This window comes from Lepidochelys kempii, chromosome 1 (genome assembly GCF_965140285.1).
Source record: "Lepidochelys kempii isolate rLepKem1 chromosome 1, rLepKem1.hap1, whole genome shotgun sequence".
Classification (NCBI taxonomy): Eukaryota; Metazoa; Chordata; order Testudines; family Cheloniidae; genus Lepidochelys; species Lepidochelys kempii.
The window spans coordinates 81,625,038-81,637,610 of NC_136380.1; the positions used below are offsets into that span (position 1 = coordinate 81,625,038).

Here is a 12,573-nt window from a genome sequence, read left to right on the forward strand (position 1 = left end):
AGAGAGACTTCCTATACATATGAGGAACAGCAGTAAAACCAGTAACAATTTTCACACAGGTAGAAACTTTAAGTGCGACCACAGTAAATATTACACTCATAATGTACAAATATTGTAACACACTTATATCAAAGATAATTTTACAGAATCATTATTACCTCAGATCCCAGTGCAGAAGCTGTAAGTTCACTGACAATACTAGCAAGAAGGCCACAGGTATTGGAAACCAGGTGTGAAGAGAAGAGCTCATTTTCTCGTCTAAGACTGTTTCTGACTGGTAACACAACAATAACCAGCATTTTTTCTAGCACTTCCCGAAAGCTTGTCATCCCTGAGATATTTTCCTCATTCTGTGGTATGATAAGAAACATTAGAAATGACAAACAGTATCTCTATATACAAATCATCTTGTAATAAAAATTGAGACGTAAGTGCCTTTTTAAATTAGAACTTCAGATCACTTTAAAATCAAACCTTACGAAAAAATTTGTGACGCTAAATTCACTTTCCTACATTATGCATGAGCTCTGAATAAGATGATTAGCAGATTTATCCAGTAAAACTTCACATACATCAACGTATAAAATATTTTTATATCGTTGCATTTTTTGCATTGATGCTGACATATCTCAGAACTACAATGGTGATGCAAGTTTTAAATTTTGATTCCTTAAAATTGCACCGATACTCTGCAATCCAAGGAAAACACCCACCTCCTATCCAAAAAACACCAACTTTTATTTGAAACGTGGGTCTACTTTAACAGAAAAAACCCTAAATTTTTCTGAGAATAAGGTTTACCAGTTCAACCATCAGTACCTCTACATAAAAGTAAACTTGTAATGAAATAATATAATTATCTTGCAATAATAATTGAGGTATCAGTACCTTTTTAAATTAGATCATAACTTTTAAAAATCAAGACTTAAGGAAAATGTTGACGCTAATTCATGTTTAGTGTACAATCGTAGCAATTCAACAATTCATTCAGCCAGATATAGATTTATGTTTTTTCTTCTCAAATACAATAAAAACTAAGTTTCATTAAGAATATTATGCTATAACCTGAAAGACAATTCCTAGATAGGCTTGTGTATAGCCACGACGGTCATAATAGATCCTTATATTCTGTTACCTCATCAATAGCTGTATCCCAGCAATGGAATCTCTCCCTACTGGAGGAAACTGTCTCAGCTTTTTTCATATAGCATGAATCATACAATGAAAGTCAATGCAGAGATTAAGCAGATATGTATCAGTCTGCATGTCTTCTCTGTCCCAGAAGCTTCCGCTTTTTGTAAAGGTATGTCTACATTGGATAGTAAACCCAGGCTCTGAGTCAGCTTTGCACCCAACCCCCCGCCCCTCCCCACCATCCACCAGAGTGGATCTGATTTAAATCACTAGTCAGGAAGACTCGATTTAATCATGGATTTCTACATAAAAGTGCATTTTTTTTTTAAATCAGATTTTTATCCACCCTGCCATCCACACACAAAACCTTCTGAGAGGTGCCAGAAGCCTCTCAAGATGCAGGCCTGCTGACTAGCCCAGGGGGCATGAGTCTGAGTCAATATCCTACTGTGGCACAGGTCCAAGCCTGCTACCTTCGCAGTATGGATATAGGCAAAGCCCACGTCACCAGACTTGTGTTTGGAAAGACCATCATTGCTATCCCACAATCCCCTAGGGCCTGTGTGTTCTGAACCTTCAGCCCCCAAAACTTTCCCACCTGACTTCCAGGAACTGGAAGCAACCTCCTGGTTAAAACAACTGCCTGGCATTTAACCCTCAGCATACTGCTAGCTGGACAGAGGAACACAGAAAGATTCTGATGAATCTGGTGTGAGGAGAACAAGAGCCATGGTTTCAGCAAGAACTCAAGAAATGAGCATGTGTGCACAAGCATCTTGGAGAGGCTGGCAGCACCTGTGCTCCACCAGCCCAGAGATAAATGCTGGGAGCAGGTAAGTCCTTCAAGAATGCCTTCCACAAACCCAGCGACAGAAACCACACCTCAGAGAACTCCCAGTCTACCTGCCCCTTCTACAAGGAATTTGATCAAGTGCTGGGGACCACACCAAGAGGCCTGAGCAGGGATGGCATGCTTATAACCACAGAGGCAGAACCAGAGGAGTGCCTGCAGTTGCTGGATCAACCCCTCAAAGTAACCCTGTTGCTGATGCCAGTACCAGATCAGGCTATGCTGCCAGAGCAGCTGCAGCACATCCTGGGCCCATATTCAGAGGATCTGTTTGGGGACAGCCCTGGGGAGCAGCCCACAGCCAAAACAGCAGCACAAACAAGCCCGAGAGTTGGAGCCTGGGAGATTTCCGCTACCATGGGGGGGGGGGGGGGTAGGGGGGAAGGAATTATTGCTAGTAAAAATGGGAGGGATTTCCAGGATATACCAAATTATATTATGTTAACAAGCAAAATGTTGGTAGCATGCTTCCTTTGGGGGTGGACTCTACACCATTTCCAAAGCTGCTGCTCCCTCACCCTGAGGGATTCAAAGGGGATGGCAAAAAAAACCAGGGGGATGGCAAAAAAAGTTAAACAAGCAGTTAGCGTTAACTTTTTACTAGCTACACTCTTATTGATAGAAAAATGAGTTGATGTATTAGATTTATGGAGCTTACATTCCTTATTCCTGCAAGTACAGCACTGTCTAACTTCATCACAGTGGACCGTCCTCTTGGCTCAGCTGAAGTATCGTCAGTCCAAATGGTAGCAGTGAATGTATTTTGTCCTTGGCTGCCTATTCGGTCTATGCAGGAATGTAGAGTGGGTGTAAGGAGGCTGTAATGCATCTCCATCCTAAATCAGAATCTTATTGATTTTGTCACAATTTTTCACCCATTCCTGGCTGGTGATGCATGTGAACTTCTCACAGAGTATGTCTATACAGCTCCTGGCAGCAAGCCTCCCAGCTGGCGTCAACAAACTCAGCCTTACACTACAGCTAAACATATCTGTTGGTATTGTGGGTTGGGCTGGGGCTCAGACTCTGAAGCCTAGGGAGGTGCGTAGGCTTCAGAGTCCAACCCTCAGTCCAAGCCAAAACTTCAAAGCCCTGCCTACACAGCTAGTTTTGGAGTACTAGCCCGAGTCCAGCAACCCAGGCTGGGAGGCTCGCTGCCATGGGCTGTGTAGACATACCCACATAGTAGGAACTCTAGATGGTTAGTTAAATTCCAGGGCTGAGCATACTTATTATGGCTGCCTCTGTAGCTCAGAAGCCCTCTTCATTCATAGATGTGATCGGACACCAGATACCAAAAAATCTCCTTAGAATAGATGCATGGTGCTCCTCCGCTGGTCTGTAATGTAAGTTCTTGTTTCTACTCAGGCACTTCTAGGACAATGTCCTCCAGACTTTGTCTTGCCTGAAAGGACTGTAAAATCATAGTAACAGGGTCCTCTTCGTAGGAAACCTCAGTATCAATGGGAAAAAATATGGAGACTTGTTTATTATTTTAATTGATTTTGGTATGTCAATTTATCATGTCTCTTGGCTTAAAGCATGGCTTGCAGGAGCTTCTAAACCGGCCAGTGAGTGACGAATAAAATAAAACCAATTTATATAAAAATATCATATCCTGTGACCTTGAAGTACTGCAGCCTCTGAAAAAGGGCAATAGTCTTTTCCCCACCCCACACCCAGATCAGACAATGTGCTCTTATTTTCCTTATCAGATCCTTTCACCTTTGCTGGACAGACACAAGGAACCAGGAACTGGGGGAAGCACATTCTCAACTAATATGCAAGAAGAGTCAGGAATGAAATGATGCACGAATTTTGGCCAGGGCTGATGAACAGCTTGATTACAAGAGAGAAGAGGAGGCTATAGACAGAGGAAGGCAACCTAGCTAGCAGGAGGAGAAACTGATGGTGTAGTTCCTGCAACACGGTCAGAGATTGAGGAAGGAGGACAGGGTCCAGCACCAGGAGCTTTTTTAGAGGTTGCTCACTATCAAGCTACAAGCTCTAGCTCCACGTGCTGAGTACCCGCTCCATTCTACCACGTCCTGCAGCCTACGCAGTCAATGGACAATTCTGGGGTTGTCCGGTTCATGATTCAAGCAATAAACACAACATGGGACAATAAAATGTATCCTGTACATGAGTCTGCACCTGTTCATCCGCAGCTTATGCATGCAAAGCACACCAGAATGGCCAAGGAGAAAAGGAACATGGGAGAACTGCTGTGGTGCCACTGTACAGACGAATCACCCTCTCCAGTTCCTTCTCTAGCATGAATCAAGAATTAAGTCTGCAGCAGAGGGAGGAGGATGGATAGTAGAATGCAGATAAGGACCACCTATCTCAAAGAACTCCAGCCACAGAACAGGTATGTAACCTCCCCATTTCTTCTTTGTGTATTCCATTCTGTGTGATTGATGAGCAGTGTCTATTCTGGTGGTGGGTGTGAGGAAGACTGGGACACTGCAGATGGGAGCACAGCAGTACCCAAGAAGTGTCAGCTTTCAAGGCTGGTACTAAGGCCTAATATCTAGAGAAGGTATGCATTGACTTACAATTACATAGGGACATCTCTCAAAAGCTATTGAAGCTGTCTGAGCCCTGGTAAAGTTGACTTTCAAATCTTGTAGTGGAGCAGTGTTAGTTCATAACACAGTAGGATGCACCCTCAGATCCACTTGGGAAGTCTTTTCAGACAATATGGCTTCCCTGCCATTCATTCTGCAAATGATATGAACAGCCTAGGCAATTTTCTAAATGGTTTTTATTCTTTGCTGATAGAATACCACTGCACTATGAACATCCAGAAAATGCTGACGTTTGTATTTGTTAGAGGTGTGAAGTTTCAGAAAAAAGTTAGGTGATGGGCTGATGGAGATGAAAGTCTGAAATCACTTTAGGAACAAACTTAGGATGCAGTCTCAACACAATCTTAACTTTGTGAAAGACTGTCTTGTGGGTTTGCCACAAAGTCTCCCACTTCATCCATCCAATGGAGTTGATGGCTTTAATGGAGAAATGATATAGGAAGCCAGACACCAATGATTCAAAAGGAGGCCTTGTTAGTGCTGAGAGGACCAGATTGAAGTCCCAAGATGGAGGAGATTTGCTTACAGTTGAGAAAGTTCTCACTTAAGTCTTTCAAAAAATGAATTGTTACACGATGGACAAAAATATAGCAGCCATCGATTAGAGGATGGCAGGCACTAATAGTTCCCAAGTGGACGCCTACTGAGCTAAGTGAAAGACCTGAGATCTTCATGGAGAAGAAGCTGTCCAGGACAGTATGGATGTCGATTTCTCCTGGAATTATGTGACAATTATTGGCCCAGATGGAAAACTGTTACCACTTGGATGTTTAGCATTTTCTCATGGACTTTTTTCAACTGTTGAGAATAGCACCAGCTGCCTCTGAACAAGCTTTTTCTAGGCTAAGTGCCCATCCGAAAACCAAGCTCCTATTCTCTTCACAGGGAGTCTTCACAGGGAGTCTTCACTCTTCACAGGGAGCTGTTGGGAGGGAGTCTCCCTCCTCTTGTGTGAGAGGGAGACTAACTTGTTTATACTGCCTGTTTGGTGAGTGAACTGTATGAAGCTAGTCATGTAGGTAACCACGTCTCACAAATGGGATTACACAAATGCAGGATGCCACATGACAAAGGGGCATGAAACAGGTACAAACTTGCATCTGTGGGCTTAGACCAAGTTGTGCAGCAAGCTCTTCTGTGGCCTGGAACCTGTCCTACTGAAGATACACTTTTGGCTGCGATCGAGTCTAGACTCGCTTCTACAAACGCTATGGACTGCGCTGGTGTCAAGGTGGACTTGACAGCCCAAAACATCAACACCATATACTAGCACTCTACCCAGATGTTACAGAACACTCAGGAAACTGAGCGTATGAGTACTGCAGGACAATGGCTAACATCTTCTCTTCACTAAGACAAACTTAGGTGTAGCTCAGACATAGCACAGAAGAGATAATGAAGTGTAGATAGCGCCTCTTTACTACACCTGACCCATGCTCAAACACTGAACCTACTCAACACAAACCACCCCAGACTTGCTAAATGTAAGTGGTAAATTAGATTAATCTGATATCTCCAGAGTGGTGTCATGGGTGAGCTAATCATCCATTTAGGGGAACATGTGAACTCCCAAACCGTGCAAGAAAGCCACAACCACCACCCAGCATTTTGTGAAAACTGGGACTGATGCCAGCTTCAAAGCCCTGAAAATATCATAGAATCGTAGAATCTCAGGGTTGGAAGGGACCTCAGGAGGTCATCTAGTCCAACCCCCTGCTCAAAGCAGGATCGATCCCCAAGTAGTCATGATGTTCCTCCTACAATTAATCTAAGATACTGTGGTGATACGGAATTATCCCTATAGGTAAGCAACAATAGCATCCAGGGCAGGAAAGAGAAGATGTGACCATCTTGAATTTTTCCTTGACCAAATACTGATTCAAGTCCATAGCACCAGAATGGGCTGGAGTCTGCGTGCCTTCGATAATCAGGAAGAAAATGGAATAAATGGCTCTCTTTGCCAGAAGGAATTTACTTCCTACTGTGTCCCTTCTTGATAAGGCCATACCCAAGAGTGTACCTAGAGGCCAGGGGCAATCTACAGAGGTTGGGCTTTTTAAAAAATTTCATCTTGCAGATAAACCATAATATTCAAGATCCATGTGTTCTAGGTAGCTAAGGACCACTAACCGGCATGGTAAAAGGCCCCAAACTCCCCCCAGTAAGGTGGTTTGGCAAGCTACAGCAAGTAGCTGACTGTCTAGATTAAGGGTAGGCAAACTTTTTGGCCCAAGAGCCACATCGGGATGCGAAACTGTATGGAGGGCCGGGTAGGGAAGGCTGTGCCCCGCAAACAGCCTGGTCCCCACCCCCTAGCCACCCCCCCCACACTTCCCACCCTGAGTGCCCCCTCAGAACCTCCCACCCCCGCTCCCTGACTGCCCTGACCCCTATCCACACCCCCACCCCCTGACACGCCCCCCAAGACCCCATCCCCTATCCAAACCCCCTGCTCCCTCTCCCCGACTGCCCCCCAGGATCCCCTACCCAATGCCCTTTGCTGCCACCCCTTACCATGCCGCTCAGAGCAGCAGGAGCTCGCAGCCCCACTGCCTGGATGGAGACAGACTCGCTGCCCACACGGCGTCATCATTCCAGGGGAGGGGGAACAGCAGGGGAGGGGCCAGTGGCTAGCGTCCCTAGCCAGGAGCTCAAGGGCCAGGTAGGATGGTCCCGTGGGCCATAGTTTTCCCACCTCTGGTCTAGATGTTCTGGAACCCTTCAAAAACCCTTCTTAGGTGCTTGTGGACAGGGGGCCTAGAATCCTTTCATTTCTGCTGCTAGTGAGCTGATTTGTCTGTGTAGGGACGTACTGGACACCTTGAAAGCCAATCATTAATGTAGAAAAACACATAATCACCACCACAAATAGTGGTGAGGAAAGTGAAATACAGCCAGGCCCCACTCAAGTAAACATCTACTCTGCCTTTAGTGGAGAGATTTCTGCTGTTCCCCAAAGCAGTTCTCCCCAGAGCAGGGAAGTTCTTCAGGTTTCTTCTTGAACTTTTGGTGGAACCCAGACTACCGCAGCGAAGCAGATCTTCAGGCTTCCAACTAAGAGCTGAGACAACAGCTCTCTTAATCCTATCACCCATAAGAAAAGCTTCTTATACAAGATTCTGGGCCCGGGCCAAGTCCATGTCTTCATGAACAATCCTTCAAAACATCTAGCATCTGTCATGTTGATTCATTAAAGTACAGTACTGGTTTTGAACATATACTATTATTGCTGCAGGACCCTGCTTCATTCAATGTGGAGGCTGTGTGGCTTGTGGGTTTTGTTTTTTTTTAAATCCTTGCTCATGTGTGGTCTCCTGACTCATTCACTGCAGACCTTCCCATCTCTGAATGAAGCTGGGATCTCCCAGGACCAGCCTCAATCACTGCTTACTCCTGCCTTATTTATGATCCAAAAGTAGTATGAGATCATTCATTAAAGCCCATCAGTCTCACTGATCATGGACACACATTAAAAAAAGCCTTACTCAGCTTATGTGGTCACATGTGCTAAGTCAATAAAAAACAGATTATTAATGAAAAATATGTAATAAAACTAACAGTAACAAAAGGGTATTTTCCCAAAATGTACTCAAATGACTAAGCTACTTTTGATTAAACTTTCCAAAAATTAATTTTCTCTCTAGTTGAGAACAAATATGGGAAGTTTCAGCCTAAAAGATGAATCTTTGACAAAGTTGTAAGCATCTGAAATAGGCCACTTAGAATGGAAACATGTAGGCAACCTCAGCTACAATCTTATAAACCGGACTCAAATTACCTTTCCATTCTAATGGTTTGCTGTCACAAAAAAATTAAATAAATAGATAGATTTCAGAAAATTTCCTAACCTGACTAAGTTTTTCCATATGGGCTACCAAGAGAGGGAAACGGTGGGCCAGTGCAGAGTCATTCTCGGTGCTGACTTGTTTGACCATGGATCGCAGCAACACCTCTCCATCATAAGTAATAGGAAAGATAGAGGTCAGCTTTACAGAAGTGTGACACAGGGCTGACATTACAGCTGCAAGAAGCCGGCTACTTGATGTTTTGAAATTTGCTTCCTGGATGTCCTTTACAAAAAAAAAAAAAGAAAGAAAATATCAAACAGTAAGTGAATTATAGGTTTTCAAATTCATACTACTATTTTGTGCACATTCCACCTTACATACCTAAATGGCCTCCATCACCATAGTACCTGAGAACCTCACAATGTCTCTGTGAAGTAGGGAAGTACTATTAACCCCATTTTACAGATAGTCTCTCTGCTCCTTGGTTCCTAAGTAACTTGCCCAAGGTCACACAGGCTATATTTCAGGCAGAACTGAACCCAGACCTCTTGAATTATAGTCTAGTTCTTTAAACAAGGGACCATTCTTCTATTCTCACAGTAGTTTCCTCTCTCCTAGTAACATTCAGGTTACTGTGCCACTAAAACTAATAATTTTTGTGCAAGAAGCTTCTACATCACAGTGAAAGGCTTTTTCCAGTGGCACTTTAGTTATTAAAGCTGTTTTTAAAATGTTTGCTGTAAGTAGCAAAGCATAAAAATGTCAATTCTCTTGTATATTTTACATTCACTGTTTGGCTCTCAAACGGTTTTTAGCTTAAGTTTATTAACACATTATTTCTCTCAAATGTTGTTTTACTTCCCCAAATTTATGACATTATCAAATTACAACTTTTAAACTTGAAAATTATGTCCTCAGCTGAGCAATAAACTTAAGCATATGAATGATTTTAACAATAAAAGTTGGCCTTAGTAGGCTTCAAAGAATCAGTTTCATTTACAGCTATTCACGTGTTGCACCACATTAGGTCACAGCTTCAATAGGGACCTATTGTGACTGTGACACTCCCATTTATTTCAACGAGAGTTAGTCACCTAATGAACTCCCATTGAAATAAATGGGAGCTAGGCACCTAACCTGCATAGACACTTCTGAAAATCCCACTAGGTGCCTATCTGCATCTTTAGGAATCTAAATACCTCTGAAAATCCAGCCTGTGGTGACCAGAAACAATCTGCCAATTCACTAACTACAGTTAATACTTCCTTTGTTTCTTAAAGTTTTAAAAGTAAAGCTGATGCTTATTTTTTTCTTATGTATCCAGCACATTTAAAGTATTTTAATTTAATTAAAATGTTTTGTGCATTTTCAACTAAATATTTCCATCCAAAGGCAAATCCCACAAACACAAATACCAAATAAAAAATTATCCAGTAAATAAGTGCATCCTACATCATTTTACAAAATAGCGTGTCCAAAAGGTTATCTATAAAAGCCTTAAGAATTTGTTTGTCTTCCTCCTTTTCTATTACACCTTCTATCTGAGACTATACTTAGAATGTCATTGTCAATTCATAAAATAAACCCCCCAGAATATTGTACCTTAGATCATAAAACAGCAGGTATAGGATTTATAGTATATTTATAGAAGTGAATAGCACAACTCGAATTGTAAAAGCAGGATAAAAATTAATCTAGATAAAAAAAGTGAAAAAAAGTAGAATAGGAATCTTATTTTTGTGTCCCTTTAGAGCACAGCACAGCATTGTAAGAACTACTGTTCAGTGATGTTATTTAGCATATACCTGATCTAAACAATTCAGCAAGTCACAGAGGCAAGCCCATTGTAGAGCTGGTGTTGGACAGAAAGAGTGAAAGCAGGCTGTGAAAGTGTTATGACATTCTTGAAGAACAGCTTCTAGAAGACTCAGGGGCTGACTGAGATATCCTTGGGGGTCATTGTCCAGCTTTACCATACAGTGATCAACACCTTCAGATAGAATTTTTCTTAGCAAGGTTCTTGTTTTCCCAATGCAGTCTGCTAACTTGCTAGTTTCCTCTACAACAGCCTTAGCAGTAGCTAGAAGGTGACAAGAAGCAGTACATTAAATTTACAATTAACAAAATATCAGTGTATATTCTTGTCTATTAAAATGTAAATTATAGTCAGTAGCTATACACAAAAGTTACACAGAAAGTTAAAAATAGTACTTACACATTTTTAACAAGAGAAAATTTAAAAGCAGTTTTGTAATTGTATATACCAACACAAAGCAAGACAAATCAAAATTAAGCAACGTTAAATATACGTAAGAACTTGAATCTTTTCAGTCCTAGATCCTAATGAAACAAAACAAAGATATACAGATGCTACTTTTCAGAGTAGCAGCCGTGTTAGTCTATATCCACAAAAAGAAAAGGAGTACTTGTGGCACCTTAGAGACTAACAAATTTATTTGAGCATAAGCTTTTGTGAACTATAGCGAAGTGAGTTATAGTTCACGAAAGCTTAAGCTCAAATAAATTTGTTAGTCTCTAAGGTGCCACAAGTACTCCTTTTTTTTTTTTTTTTTTTTTTACAGACGCTACTGAATTTTAATAAAGATGCACTTAGCTTGCAAGTGTGAAAACAGCAAACACATTTGCTTTCAAATTTTAATGGATTACGTTTACTAGCAAAGCAAATACTATGCACAGAAACTGGTTAACAAACCACAGAGTAGTCCTGAAGACATAATTATGCACTTAAGCATGAAAATATATTTCGATATAATTAGGAGGTTAATCCAACACGTGCAGTTATATGTTCCATTAGGCACATAATTGATAGTGCAAAAGTTTCCTATTTCTGAATGTATCAACCCCTACTCTCTTAAATTGCTCCAATAAAAATATTTCAAACTGTGCTACAGCTGCTAAAAATCAATTATTTGAAAATTTAGTTTATTACTCAAGTTATCTCCATATTGTACGTTACCTGTCTGCTGATAAATATGATTCACATGCATCAGACCAAACAATATTACCTGACATGGGGTATATCTCACACGTGTAGACCCTCAGCAACCTAAGACAACAACTGCCCACAAAACGCAACCGCTCTAGATCAAGAAGGGTAGCTGTATACTGGAATCCTTTCAATCCCCGAAGCTCCTCAACTCCTAGCACTAAGGTTGTCCAACTCCAATGAAGAATGCTCAGCAATGACTCAAAGCATTCCTATTTCAGGAAAGGAAAAAAAAAAGTCAAGTTCAAATTTCTAAGGAAGATTATAAACTAATGGCACCTATCTCCATCTGTAATATAAAAAAACTCTTACGTCAATACACACACACAAAACCTTACTAACCACATTAAAGAGTGCTTTTAATTTGAGTATGAGAAAAGAAAGAAATGCAGGATCTACTTCACTATTATAACACAGATACACCCCAGCAGCCTGCATTGTATACAACAATACCTTGTGAGGGGAAACTGAAAACTGAAGATAAGCCTCTCTATCATATATAAAATATTCAGGTGATCAACATAGCTGATAGCCCTAATTAATGTATAATGAATTAAAATAAGCTTTCAAAAATTGTTTTTAGTTGTTGAATAAGAACCATGGACAATTTTCAAAATATACTTATTTTCAACTGAGTGCATCCTTGCCTTAATGAAAAAGAATCTATAACTACATGCCTGCTGCTGTCAATGTCAGAGCTTACAAGCTAACCAGGTTTAATACTATGTCAGTACTTGGATGCGACACTGCCTAGGAACACTTAAGAGTTCTGGAGAAAAAAAGTGTTGGTTATTTATTAAGTGCCCTAAACAGAAAAGAGAAAGGATGTCCCCATCCCAAATAGTTTACAATTCAGGTTAAGACATGACATGATATGAGAAGGGATGACAAAACATAGGTTTGGTGGAGAGTAATTGTTAGTTTGTTTTAATGCTATTATTAAAAGAAGGCAATAAGGGTTTTCTGGCCACATGGAAAGTTTTAAGGAGAAACTTAAAGGACGACAGCAGATAACAGACTGGGTAATTAAAGGAGTTTCAAACACAGATGGCCACATAAAAAAGGACATTAAAAAAAAGCTGGTGAATGTAACAGGGTGGGCTGCCTCCCTAGTGCCCTGCCTCATTTTCCTCTTCACTCAGGCTTCTCAATAATTCCATAAAGACTTCTGCCCAATAAAAATTCCCCTTCTTGAGGTCTGGT

General features: G+C 41.2%; 1 protein-coding gene across 14 annotated transcripts in view; it reads right to left on the minus strand.

The window, feature by feature from the left end:
* MYCBP2 (MYC binding protein 2) overlaps nucleotides 1–12,573 on the minus strand; it is a 414,963-nt gene that overhangs the window by 208,473 nt on the left and 193,917 nt on the right. For all 14 annotated transcript variants that reach the window (XM_073347171.2, XM_073347218.2, XM_073347180.2 and 11 more), the window contains 4 exons: nucleotides 11,390–11,582; nucleotides 10,169–10,443; nucleotides 8,424–8,645; nucleotides 159–350 (listed from right to left, as the gene is read on the minus strand). In XM_073347171.2, the coding sequence (XP_073203272.1) occupies nucleotides 159–350; nucleotides 8,424–8,645; nucleotides 10,169–10,443; nucleotides 11,390–11,582 (882 nt within the window). The remainder of the gene's footprint in view (nucleotides 1–158; nucleotides 351–8,423; nucleotides 8,646–10,168; nucleotides 10,444–11,389; nucleotides 11,583–12,573) is intronic.